The sequence below is a fragment of the Pagrus major genome, chromosome 18, assembly GCF_040436345.1.
Source record: "Pagrus major chromosome 18, Pma_NU_1.0".
Lineage (NCBI taxonomy): Eukaryota > Metazoa > Chordata > Actinopteri > Spariformes > Sparidae > Pagrus > Pagrus major.
In genome coordinates, this window is record NC_133232.1 from 23,303,004 (window position 1) to 23,316,558 (window position 13,555).

The 13,555-nt window shown below is 40.1% G+C and overlaps 2 protein-coding genes across 2 annotated transcripts; both read right to left on the reverse strand.

The window, feature by feature from the left end:
• Positions 1-538: 538 nt before the first annotated feature.
• Positions 539-10,457, reverse strand: hspa4b (heat shock protein 4b). The gene is made up of 19 exons (XM_073486755.1): positions 10,141-10,457; positions 9,444-9,501; positions 9,118-9,258; positions 8,031-8,153; positions 6,394-6,493; positions 6,090-6,223; positions 5,744-5,988; positions 5,552-5,628; positions 5,297-5,448; positions 5,014-5,120; positions 4,763-4,896; positions 4,298-4,482; positions 4,060-4,152; positions 3,468-3,623; positions 3,226-3,351; positions 3,010-3,117; positions 2,799-2,918; positions 2,544-2,705; positions 539-1,090 (listed from the first exon to the last, which is right to left on the reverse strand). The coding sequence occupies exons 1-19, from the start codon at positions 10,245-10,247 to the stop codon at positions 884-886; spliced, it is 2,535 nt and encodes an 844-aa protein (XP_073342856.1). The 5' UTR covers positions 10,248-10,457; the 3' UTR covers positions 539-883.
• Positions 10,458-11,102: 645 nt separating this feature from the next.
• uqcrq (ubiquinol-cytochrome c reductase, complex III subunit VII) lies at positions 11,103-13,530 on the reverse strand. The gene is made up of 3 exons (XM_073487016.1): positions 13,460-13,530; positions 12,458-12,629; positions 11,103-11,285 (listed from the first exon to the last, which is right to left on the reverse strand). The coding sequence occupies exons 2-3, from the start codon at positions 12,609-12,611 to the stop codon at positions 11,191-11,193; spliced, it is 249 nt and encodes an 82-aa protein (XP_073343117.1). The 5' UTR covers positions 12,612-12,629; positions 13,460-13,530; the 3' UTR covers positions 11,103-11,190.
• Positions 13,531-13,555: the final 25 nt, after the last annotated feature.

Consider the following 13,555-nt stretch of genomic DNA (forward strand, 5'->3'; position numbering starts at 1 on the left):
AAAGATGTTTTGAGCTTTAGCTGAAAATCATTAGCGTGAAGCACCTAGCGGAACGTAGTTGTTGCTAGGCGACATAAGATAATGATCAGTGTAACGTTCAATGCCTCCGACCGTAACTTTTATTTGTACATCTTTTGTTTCTATATCATCTTTATCACCTCATCAGGTTATTTTACCAATTGAGTTACCTTCATATTCAACAACTCATATCTATAACTAATTAAAATCATCTTTAGTGTGTATCATGACTCACTCAGCACAACTGTAGCTAGCATTTCAGAAATACTGAGGTCCAGGTACTCCTAGCTATTCTCATCTATCTTCATAGTGTGGCTAAACGTTTTTTCTCTCATACTAAGCTCTTAAATTAAGCCTTTTGCCTGACAGCACCATTTCAAGATGCATAATATGTCATCAAACCCCCCAAATTCCCAGAAATATGACCAATCTTCAGTGGTAACTAGCACCCTGCTAGCTAAACAGAAGCAATATCTTTGTGAAGCATTGTATCTGACCAAAGCAATAAATATGGCACAGCTGATTTTCAATAACTTTATTAAAACCATATTGTGACACAGACCAGAACATGTACAGAGCACACAACAGAAATAAATACCATCATGTGTACAGCGCTCATTGTCAAACAGGCTTATTGCGGCTGGCTTTTGATTTATGTCATCCAGAAAGAGAGAGGGCATGCTATGTCATCAGAGAGATACCACCAGGAGCTGGGCTCAGTGTGCTAATCACCCTGCCTGCTTTTTTGACTTTAGAGTGCAGTTCCTGAAACACTTAAACCTGCTCTGATATACACCCAGGCTGCATCTCAATCTGAAACAACCAGCTCCCCGATCGGCTTTGCTTAGGGAGGCGTTAGGCTGCTTCAATCAAGGTCCATGTCGGGCTTGTTGTCTGTGGATTCTGAGCTGGGGTTGCCCGTGTTCTCGGTCGTTCCCTTGTCTCCAGTTTCTTCCTGGGGTTTCTCCTGTCCGTTGACAGGCCCGTTCTGCTCTGCAGGCGTGTCCTCTTTGGGAAGCTCCACCTTGGGCTTGGGCTTGGTCACAATGGGGTTGCAAGTCGAGAACAGCTCCTGGGAAATTACACGAGGAAAACAACATGTACTAATGGCTTTAGTTAAAGAAATACAATCATGTGGGAGATCTAGTAATTGGCTCTCACCCAACAAATAACTGCAATATAGGCACAGCTGTTACTCATGTTCTTGGTAGATAGTTGACCTCAGTGTCTCATTACTTAAAAACTTAAGATAACTGAAAAATTACTTCTAATTTTCCCTCGGGAGCAATAAAGTATATCTCTCTGAAACAGCATATGGCAACTTCATGATCTTAAACCCAAATAGCAACGTATGAAATTTGATTAATTTCAACACAGAAATCCTGCAATCTGATTTCTTAGGGTTAAATAATCACATTCTGGGTCCAATTTACCAATGGCTACGATGTGTATCCCTTGAACAAATCTAGCTGGCTTAAGCATCTTACATATTTATTTTACACATGGGCATGGTGGGGGCCGAAATTCAGTTCCAATGTGGAACTGAATCCAAAATGCTAAGCATGCATGTGGGAAGCTAATTAGTCTAAGGTCAGGATGCACATCCAATGTGGCCAAACACTTAAGGTGGCAAGGCATCTAAATGAACGTTCAGCATTTGATGGGGTCTCACATCCTTCGTCACACAGTGTTTGTGTCAGCTCACACTGGGTGTCTCATCACTCATAGCATCAGAGATTATTTTCATTTTTGGTGATCATTGTTGCTCCTATCCCGTGTAAGACCAAAAGTGAACATTGATTTATTCATTTAATCCAGACCATGATCTTTTGTATAACCTAACCAAGTATTTTTATTACTTAAATCTAACCTAGTAGTTTAATTTTATAAACCTAACCAGAGGTTAAATACACAAATAACTGGAACACAACGTGCACCCAGAGAAGGTCATGGAGCTTGCTGAAGCATGCACTACTACGCCCTGCAAAACCACGTCCATCTGGGTGAAATGCCAAGTTTTTAGGGAGTACCTCTCTTTCCACAATAACCAGTGGATTGTGCTCCTTTAAGAGCTTCAATGGTGAGTTGGTGTTTCATGCCCTCTTTCTTGCTGTGGTCTTGGTAGCCTAAGTAGCGTATCTGACCTGCTCTGGATGTGTTTTCTGTACAGTATCAGTGTGGGCTCAATTCACCTTTGGTTCAAGTGCAGTCTCACATTTACTCATGTTTTTGTTGATGGAGTGGATTTACTTCTGATTACAGTTTAATTGTGTGATTCAGTTTTTTGTTTTTTTTTTGTAAAAACCATACATTTTTATTGTATGCATTTACTTTTTTAAAAAGGTCTCATTAAAAATACTTTAATGAAACAATAAAAGTAGAAGTAAACACTTTTAAAACCATACTGGTATCGAAACTGGGTATCAATTAGAACCACTATCGATCAGCCGAATCGTAATTGATACAATTCACAATTTCTAACTGCTCTGGTTTTATTATATATACAAAAGATAATGAATACTTACCCTTGTTTTTGCTTGAATGTCTTTTACTTTGACAGAGGGGTCAGCCGACAAGCTCTGTTTGCTTTGCTGGTTCATGGCGCTGTTCATCCAGATCATTGCATCACTGGCCAGTTTGTCCACTTTGTTGACATCTGCCTCATCTAAATGGTCATACTGCTCCTCCTGGAAATCAAATGTAAATAACAAAAGTGGTGTTACTAATTTCAACAGTCATTATTACTTCAGGAATCTTTCAGATTAAGCCTTTAGTTTTACCTTCATTTTGAATGCTTCAACAAATTTCATGTACTGCTGGATTTGTTTTCCCATTTCCTCGAATGCTTTAGGTCTCTCTTCAGCCTCTGTATACCTCTCCTGGATGGGCTGACCAAGTTTCTGTAGCCAACACAATATGCATGTCATTAAAAAAATCATAATGTCAACCAGTCAATGGAGGAAAAAAAGCAATCTCTATAGCAATAATTACCTTTAACTCTGCCAGTTTGTCAATGTACACCTGCTTGGGTTGGTCCTCTCCATCTTCATACAGCCAGTTTTCAGTGTCCTCCAGCTTTAATGACAAAGCATCTCGGTCCTAAAAGTATAAAAAATTATTTCACAACAAGTAAAGGAAAGCCAAATGTGTTGTAGCATTGAACCCAATTCTGTCTTTACAAAGAGTCAGAGGTGGCTGTCTACTCACAGATTCACTGACAAACTTCTCCAGCATCCCATGTAGTTTGTCCCTCATGTCGTACACATACTCTTCTACATAATTCTTGGCGTCGTTCCTCTCCTTCTCCAGCTTGTCCTGCATGATCATCTTACCCTGAAGAGAACCCAAACAGCAACGGTTACCGCTAAACACTTCAAAATAGATCAAGTAATTAAAGATGGCAGGCAGATGGGTGGATTTAGTTATGCGACGGCGCAATGTTTAGTTACCTCATTTTCTACAAAAAGGTTGAGCATGTCATCTGCTAGCTGCCACTGTGGACTGTTTTCAATCGGAAGCTCGAGCACTTTTGTTTTGACTTTGGGCTTTTTGGCTTGTGGGGGTTGGTCGGACTTCTTCTCACCTTTGCCCTCCTCTGTGGTAGTCTGAAAAGTAAGAGAAACAGGCACTGAGATTCAAAATATCACTCAAAATGAATCAAGACATGCAATGACCAAATCTTATTAGATCATCAGTATTTAACAACCTGGGAATGAGACTAAACAATCAACTGTCTTTCTCCAGAATCGCAGGGCTTTGGCTCTGCGTCAAACACGTTGTGAAACATCTAGCTGAGCTTTGTTTACTCCGCGTTAGAGCTGGTTTAATTCTCCATTTAAAAAGGTCCTATCGTGTTTCACATTTCTAATGTGTATTACATACACAACGATGAAAAACAAAACAATCTAAGCTTTTTAAGGATCTCAAAGATTGTCTTTATTTTGGGCTAATGTACTGAATTGCATTTCCTTGCAAAGACAATCTAATAAACTGGTAACTCTGGTAACACTAATTGTTTTACACAGAAATTGAGCATCTTACCTCCATCTCTTCATTCTCACTTTTCTTTTCTTCCGTTTCTTTCTGACCGTCTCCTTGACCCTGCTGCTCATCCTGATCGGTCTGCATCTTGGACTGCAGTGAAGTAATAAAGATTGTTGTTTTTTTGTTTTTTTTAATCTCAAAACAGATGTAGAACTGGTAGTACAAATACAGATCTGATTCTCAGTGTAAAAGGAGACTTTGTGTGGAAAAAAAGACACTTGTTTGGCTGAAGTACCTCTCCATCTTTATCATTAGCCTGTTCTGTCTCCATGGGTTCCTCTGTCTCATCAGTCTTCTGCACTTCAACCAGGGAGGCGCTGGACACACTGAAGATACCGTGGATGTTCACTCGCACCTTGACTTTCACCTTGGAGCTCTCCCCAGTGGCCTGTGGGACAACCTTCTGGATCAGGAACTGACCTGTAAAGAAGAAAATAAAGAAAGATCAATAACAAAAACTAAGTAGGCAAAACAGCTTTAAAGCCTCTCTTGATGCCATTTGTCTGAGCAGGTCAGTTCAGTAATTTTATTTGCTTGGAGTTTGTGCACCAAACCACAGCACATACTTGTATTTGTAAAGTAGACAGAAGCCTGACAGGATGCTAATCTGCCTGTGTATCTGTTGGGTGTGAACACATTAACTACTCCTCCTTCTATTCCCTCGTGGTCAGAGATCACTTAGGAAGCTTTCGTTTCTTACCAATCGTGGGATCAGGGTAGGGCAGCTCATTAGGGCTACTGTAGTAGGCCTCCAAAGAAAAAGGCTCTTTCCGGTAGAAGGTCAGCACTTTGGAGAAAGGTGCTGCGTGGTTTCTGGGAAATACCTCGCAATCACTGCAACAAGTGAGAGAGTGTGTCACAATTATTATTACATTCAATAATTGAGACCACAGACAGTTGGGATAAAAATAGAAATGTTCGAACAGGTTTTTTTGTTTATTTGTTTTTTACCTGAGACCTTCCTCTGCAGCAGAATGCCACTTTAAGGAGATGGGGTAGGGAGCAACGTCTGTGATGGAGAATTCACGCACCTTGAAGGCAGGTGACAGTATTGCACACTGTGGAGACAACCAGTGAGAGAGCTCGTTAATAGTTATAATAAACATTTTAAACCTAAATACAAAAAACGGCCCTTCCAGTTTATTTTCAAAAGATCAACAGATGCAGACTCAAGAGCTGATGTGACGATTTTCTAGTGAGCAACAGGAGGGTGGAAAACCAAAGTCTGACAAACCTGCAGAGCACATCCTCTGGCCACAGCTTCGTCAGCATTCAGTGTGGTGCTTAACTCCTTCCCGAAGAATTTGCTGATTCTCTCTTTGACAGACGGGATCCTGGAAGCGCCCCCCACTATCTCTACTGCATAGATGTCTTCCTTTTTCAGTTCTTATGGGAAAAAAAACGTTTTATTATCACACAAACTAATAGTAAACTTGCATACATTACTTTCTTTAACAGAAGACAGGTAAGTTAGGTGAAGTAAACTCACTGGTCTGTTCCAGGAGACTCTGCAGCGGAGCCTCAACTCGGGTCAAAACATCAGCACACATCTCCTCAAAGTGGCCCCTTGTATAAGAGAAAGGGCAAACATGACTTCAGCTTTAAAATGGCAGTTCAAACAAAAAACAGTAGATATGAACCATGGCTACTAAGAGCAACAAATGGCAACTTGTTGGTTTACCTGTTCATTTTTCCAGTGACGTCAATGTCATTCATGAAGCACTCAATGTTAAGTGGCAGGTCAGAGGAGTTGGCGCTCATCAGTCTTTTCAGTTTTTCACACTCCTGGTAGAGCCTGACCAGAGCCCTGGGCTTTGTCTTGACATCCAGCTTGTACTTCTTGCCAAATTCCTCACAGAAATACTTCACCAGTTCCTCGTCAAAGTCCTTTCCTCCCAACTCTGGGTCACAAGCTGTGGCAAGTATCTGAGAGAAATGGAGAATAGGTCAAGAGAGAGTTAAAGGAATGAAACGCAGCCTCTCATACACTGTTAAAAAATGTTAAATATGTTGATTTGTCTACACACCTTGAGTTTGCCCTTATTGAAGGCACACACTGATGTCTGGTATCCAGAATGGCCCAGGTCCACAAACACCACATTCCTGGCCTTCTCCTCGGGAGCAGGGAGATCTTGTTTATAGATCCCATACGCCAATGCAACTGTAAGGAAAATTGTTAAATTATTTATGCAACAAGCAACTGCTGGAATCAATGTCAAAGTCTGCTTTTTTATGAGTTATGTTAGGTCTGAGTGCCAGCCACATTGAGAACAACAATCACAAACATGCACAACCTTGCCCGAGCCCTGCCCAAAAACACCCAGTACAGACCTGCAGTTGTCTCATTCATGAGCCTCAGGCAGTTGAGACCAGCGATCTGAGCAGCATCAACCACTGATCTCCTCTCAGCATCAGTATAGTAGCAGGGAACCTGGTAAAGAAGAGCATTTCATATAGATTCATTTTTAGATTCATTCAACAGTTACACAGGTTGTTTTTAACCTGCTTAATTAGACCTCTTGTCAGGCTGAAGTTATGCTGGCAAAAACGTGATGTCACCAAACTCTGTGGACTAATGACAGCAGGGGGGGAGCGATCAGAAAATTTTACATCAAGATCAATTTTGTAGGCCTCTATGATCTATTTTTCAGGTGAATCATTGCAGTATTTATTGTCCTCTGACTTCTGTTTCCCAACTTCACATAACCTCATTGACTGGCATTTTCATGCTACATGAACATACCAGTAGAGTGATGTAGCCAACTAGAGAGCTAGCTACGCTAACTGGACAAATTACTTCATGTGGCTCTTCCTGTAAATAATGCAACATGCGTTAGTGGCATGGTGAATGAGGACAGGGCTCCAGACTGTGACCATTTAAGGAGACAGTGCGACTGCATTTTATAACTAGGAGTACCTGCAGTTTGCAGATATGTCCACGTGATTTTGATTTTTATAATCATCATCAGTTATCAGGTAAAACACCAGCAGTAGCGATTGCTGGTGACGTTTTGCTGTGGCCGCCGCAGCAATACATAAATCAAAGGAACGGTACGCTTAAACATTATAAAAATAATAGTCTACTCTGCCAAACATCCATATTTTAGAACAATCTCTATCGATCTATTTTATAGTGAAGAGCTTTGAGAAATCACACATCCTATTGCACAAATTGCCCACGAGTGTCACTGTACACAGCAGTAATAGCAGCTGTATTACGAACCCTCTCCTGCAGTGTGTTTGACCCTGATATCTGTTAGTTGGATTCAGTGGGACACTTGAAAAACTTCCTTTAAAACAATCTAATAATGGATTTGTACATATGATAATAAACTGATAAATAAACAAAGTAAATCCTCTTCTGAGTCTGTATGCCAGTAAGAATGGGGAAAACACTATAGTTTTAACACTATTAAAAATTAATTGATGTTTTTTAAAATATCTGGTATTAGGAGCTGCTGCAGCCTCCCTTTAACAAGTAATGGAAATTACTTTCTCTTAAAGCACTTCACTTTAAAAAAAATAAAATAGAACATTGATTTTTCTGAAAATCGTTTTCTACCATTGGTAATACAGTTAAGATGGAACGAATACAAATGTACTGCAGTGCATAAAGATTTAAGTGGAGCTCGTAAAATGGTCAAAGAGGAGAACCAGTGCTACTAGTGGAAAAGGTTAGTCTGGAGCCATGCAATAATGTGTTTTAATGTTTAAAGTCCCACTATAGTCTACAGTTCATTTCAGAATTGAGTAAAAAAGATCACAATTTAAGATTGTGAACCATGATCATGATTAAATCAATTGTGATCCCACCCCTAACTGTTACTTATAACAGGTGTGAACAGCCAAAAGAAGTGAAAACACCTGTGTGGGGAGAGCATTGGGCTTCTATATGCTGGCCAAAAGACTAAATATGTTGCCCCTCTGTACAGACAGCATCAACAAGTACAGTAATATGTAATACTTACAGACACGACACAGTCAGCCACAGGCTTCTTAAGGGCATTCTCTGCCGTCTCCTTCATCTTGGTCAGCAGCATGGCGGTGACCTGTTCAATGCTGAACACCTTCTCTTCCTCCATGTACATCACCTTTAGTGACAGGGAAATTGTCAGACAAGAGAAAAGTATTACATTGCTCCGTATCAGCTAATAATTAGTGCTCCACACAAAAAGTTACTGCATGATGGTGGACTGATAAAGCATTACTATCTAGCTCAATCTCTGGCCAAATGTAAACATTTTACTTTATTATTAACAATAAATCACATTGCCAAACATGCACAGTTTGGCTTATTTGCTTCATTTGACATTGCCTGAAACTCATAGTGTCGGGTGCCATTGTCCCTTATCCTCCCACCATTTTGAACTTTATCTCAGTTCAGCTTGTGATGACACAGACAGATTTCACAACTTCAAGACACACATCTGCTGTGCCATAAAGTGCTGTTCATCTACAAGCTTTTGGTGCTTGTTGAGCCTTAAGGCTTATTTTGGAACAAATCTCAATTAATAACCACCAGAATGACCGTGACAAATCTAAAAATATTTGGTTTTCATGAATGAAGACAGAATATAAATGATTTTAATAAACAATATCTCTTGTTTCCATTTATGTGACTGTATCATGCTCTGAAATACTTTGTGTCCACTGTATTATAATCTGTACTATTGTTGTAAATACAAGTTTGCTTTGTGTCTGCTGGCATGATAATATTTACTTCCTGTTGTACCGTCTCCATAGAACATCAGGTGTCTCTTTTTATTATCTCTGACCTGATGAGTCAACATGAAGTCAACACCAGTTAACCAGTAGTGTTTTAAACCACAAACATGTCAAACTAAATAAAAGCTTTTCTCCTTGCTCTGACAGAATGTCTCAATGAATGTTTCTCTTGTCTGACTAAACATTTTTTTGTTGCAGATTTTGAATTACCTGGACCGGCAGGCAGAACGTTAACAATAAATGGGAGTCACTGGAAGTCTCTTGTAAGTAATAATTAGGTATATCCAGTGTGTCTAGGCTATAACTAATACAATCAACAGATTCTCCTACCTTGATGCCAGTCGTTCCTGTTGGCATTTGTGCAATGTCGTACACCAAGCTGTTTTTGAGGCGATGCACAAAGGGATCTGAGAAGGCCCTGCCATGAAACCTCTTGAAACCCTGGACTGTGTTCTTGCAGTTTGTGACGATCTGTGGAAAAAGAATTGAAAAACCTCTATTCTATAAACATGTACACCTGAACATGGATTTAATGAGTGTGATGTGTGCTGCACCCATGCCTACTATTGACCAGGCTCATACTCGGTGCATTATGGGAACACCGGTCCCTCTTCTGTCAGAATCCGGTGTCCCATTATCCCCCATTAAAAACATACCTGGCTTTTTGCAGCAGCACCGATCGATCGATTCCGGGGTCCAAAAGAAACACATGCTCTAAAAACAGAAAGCACGATTCAGTTAACTCCCCTGCAACAATTTTTGAGACGATGCAGCTTCATGTAGGGTTGATAAAGGCAGCAATTAAAATGGTATTTCATTCTGAGGGTGACGATTTCACGTCGTAATACATTTTCGTGTTTCCATGTCAATATTATATAATCGTTTTTTCTGGGCTATGGTTCTGAAAATGAAGTACAAGGGATTGATCAGGTCGTTTTGACAGCTAGAATCTGGCCTCCTCCAATCATGCGCTCATTCACGCCTGCAGTGAGAAAGAAAAAAAAAAAAAAAAAAAAAAAATCCAATACCTGCCTGCGAAGGTCAATTAATAGTCTATAGATTATCTGGACGATATTAATGTAGTAAAACAGCCGAAGAAGAGTTTCATCGTGCGTGGTGGGGCTCAGGCCAGGGCTCCTTTGCACTCACAATGGTTTTGTTTCAGCTAGCATTAGCTTTAGCAATCACATGCTGTTTCCTGTTGTGAAACCCGTTAGAGTGCTAACTTAGCTTAGCTTCGCTCAATATCGCGATGGAAGAAAAGTGAATCCATCCATTCACACTCTGTACCTGCCATCATTGGAGATAACACAGCGCAAGTCACACACAATAATGCGCCCGGTTGGTACTTACGGTGTACATCGATCGCTGTATTCATTAGCGACAGTTTCAATCCCTCCGGCTCTGGCTACCGCTACATAGCAGTTCAGGTACCCGACGTCAAACCCGACAACTGACATCTTTGCTGGCGAGCTAACTGAACGGTTCAGATTGCGATAATTACAAGGAAGAACGGAAACACGGCTCAGTGCTAAAAGTGACAGCAGCGGCAGCTACAGTGGATTTCAGTCAGCGGACGGTGATACACCCTTGTTCTTGGTCCATGAAGCTAGGTAGCAGCATGCGGTGCGCAACGCCGGTTGATGCGTGACAGCGTTCCGGAATCTTCTGTCCGTCCCGTCGACCAATCGCATCCGACCGCAGAGCACCGCGCGCTGCTGTCGTGCGCCGCCCAGAGGCGAGGAAAGGCATTACATGAAGCTGCCATTTGTATTTCTCACCCATATTAATAGAACAAATCTGTTATAATGATCTAGATCTGGCTGTGGCTCCCCATCTTCCATTAGCCTACATTAATACTGGTAGGCACAACCGCCATCCATCCACTACTTACTGCTGCTGCTAAGTGCAGATACTTAAAACTAATGTGATCTGGCCTTCTGATTAATCTTTCATCATTATCATGTCAGGAATTGTGAAAAATGCCCATCAAGCTTCTCCTTGAACCCAGGGTGGTATCTTCTTGTCTTCTTGTTCTTTTGAGCCCACAGTCCAAAACCCAACAATATTCATTTATAAAAGGATATAAAACTGGCAAAAGTAGCAAATCACATTGGAGATGTTGGAAATAATAACCATGGACACTTCTGCTTGATAAAACTGTATGCGACTACATTTCTGTTAATCAACTGATTACTTCAGCAATGCATTTGTATAACTTGTACAACAGTAGCACTGGCCTAACACCCACATGATACACTGATTTGCATTAATCCAACCACAAGAACAAGTCTGAATCAAAACAATCAAGACTGTTTTTCACATAAATATCTCATCTTTATTGGCGAAACGCAGACTTGGAATTAATCACAGAGGGCAGCTTTCAGGAACCTGGCAGGTGGTTTATTCGTCATTCTGGAAGTCAGCAGGATTCTTCCTCTTGCCCTGCTCGTGGACACTGTTGCCCCAGGTGTATACCAGGTACATGACGGTCATTGCTGCAAAAGCAATATCACATAACAAGTTATCACCAGGACCATCACCATAAATATAATATAGCAATTAAGGCTCTACGTATAATCTTGAAATCAATGGTTAATTTTATATCAACCCTTATGAGATTCTGAAAAAGGAGTATTAACCACATTTATAAAGATTTAACTCAAACATTTATTGTGAAAAAATAAATATATAAATAAAATAAGGCACACATACTGTCAATGTAAGAAAATGGAGACAGTTTAAAATTGTTTTTATTACATCTGCCCATTTATGTGAGGGGGTAAGCAGTATTTGCTTAGCAGCATAATCTTAAAGTTACTTCTTCCACCTAGAATTTTAAGTGAATCCATAGCATACAACAACTTTTTAAAAACATCTTGACTTGAAGTTATCTTGTAAAATAGTGTTTTTGATTATTGTCTTTTAAAGTTACATTTACAACAACTGCAGTAAAGAAAGGTGCTGAAGACACTTGTGGGCATCCACTTGTCATTTGACACTTTATGTCTTGTTGCGTCTGTGACTTGACATTTAAACCACAACAGAGGCTGGGGCTAAAGCAGGTAACAGGCTTATCATATGACTGGGCACTAGCACAACTCAACACCCAGGTCATGGACCTAGAAACTAGGTGAGGATCTAGTGTGACTTAAAAACAAAACAAGCCGAACCTGAGATCCAAAGAAAACATTGCTCACAGGTTGGAGACAGTCAGAGATGGCCAGCTGACTACTGATATTGTGCAAGATCAAAGTAATTAAAAATACAAGTCTCAGACTTGTCTTACAGAGCTGCTGTCTGGTAATAAGAGGCACAAACAACTTGAATCTTGAGCAGAAAAGGAATGAATAACTAGTAGGGAACATAACTAAATGTGGAAATACTAGAATTTACAGGATGGACTGTTGCAATTTTGCAAGATCATATTATAAAATTATTCATACAGTGATGATTTAAGATTTTATCCATATCATCGATTTGCATCTGAAAACAAAAATTACCTCGGCAACTCCAGGAAAACATTTTAGTTGCAAAAGTGCAAGCAGAGATACATTGTAACCACTGATTATTGATGATAATTTAGATTTTGATAAATAAATAATCATATTAGTTCTAATGGCTTTATATGTAAACAACTGATGCATGATATAGCAATGCAAAAACTCACGGGGGGCAACTTTGAAGAAGGAGGTTGTGAACCGTCTCCACACATTTGGGATTCCCTTGGAGAAGTAGTTGGGGAAAGCCCTCTGCTCGAAGGGGGACAGACTGTAGGTGATAATATGTCTGACCTTGGCCAAGTTTCCGAAGTGGCGACCCATGGTGCCTTGAGAGCTGACCTGAAATGACATTAAGTTTACAAAAGTAAATTAACAAGCATGGTTGAAACTTAATGTAAATAGTCCAATATGAACAGTTTGAAATACACAGCTCTGTGCATCTTGATAGAAAGGAGAAAAACTATTTTCAATCTGGTTTGACTTTTTAATCAAATCAAGTCATATTTCCATCTGTAATAACAGGATACTGAACAATTTTAGAGGATTGTTTTCTGTTTGGTAGGTCTGTTACATGACTGGCCACTGTGATTACTAAACATAAGCTAATATACGTAGCATGGCTGTGTGTGACTTTAACCATGAGTTTAACACGATCTTTAAGATTATTTGACTTTGCATGTTTGATTATTACCTAATGATATTTGTAAGTGTTGTAGGTGAAGTACGCTAAAGTCAGCTGAAACCATCCAAAATGGTTCCTTTCTAAAACGACATTTCTTGTATAACATTATAAGGTTAAGGTTGTCCATCAGGTTGTTCATAAAAACTTCAGTCAATGAACTGAAAGTCAAAAAGGACAGATTATCTAGATACGTGATTGTGAAACCATAAAACAACAACACCCAGCTGACGCTACAGCACAGGACCAGCCGGACTGGTTAGCCGTAAGAGCTAAATGTTAGCATCGTCAGCTAGCTCCAGTGTGCTAGCTAGCTGCTAAGGTACACACAGTCCTTGAAACATTACCGTGACTCTTACGTTAACGTGGTCGTTTAAACGAGACACTAAGTCACTTAAATGATATTAAAGCAGATATTTTTTACACAGCTCGATGATAAAAGCCGATAAAAGTAAAACTACACCGCTATAAATGTGACTTTGAAGCTTACCGTGCTGCTGCGCAAAAGCGTTTCCTAATGAAGATCCGGTGTCCTTCCTTTTGACTCGCGCGTTGCTTCCGGTTGGCTGCTCACGCTGAGGGCAGT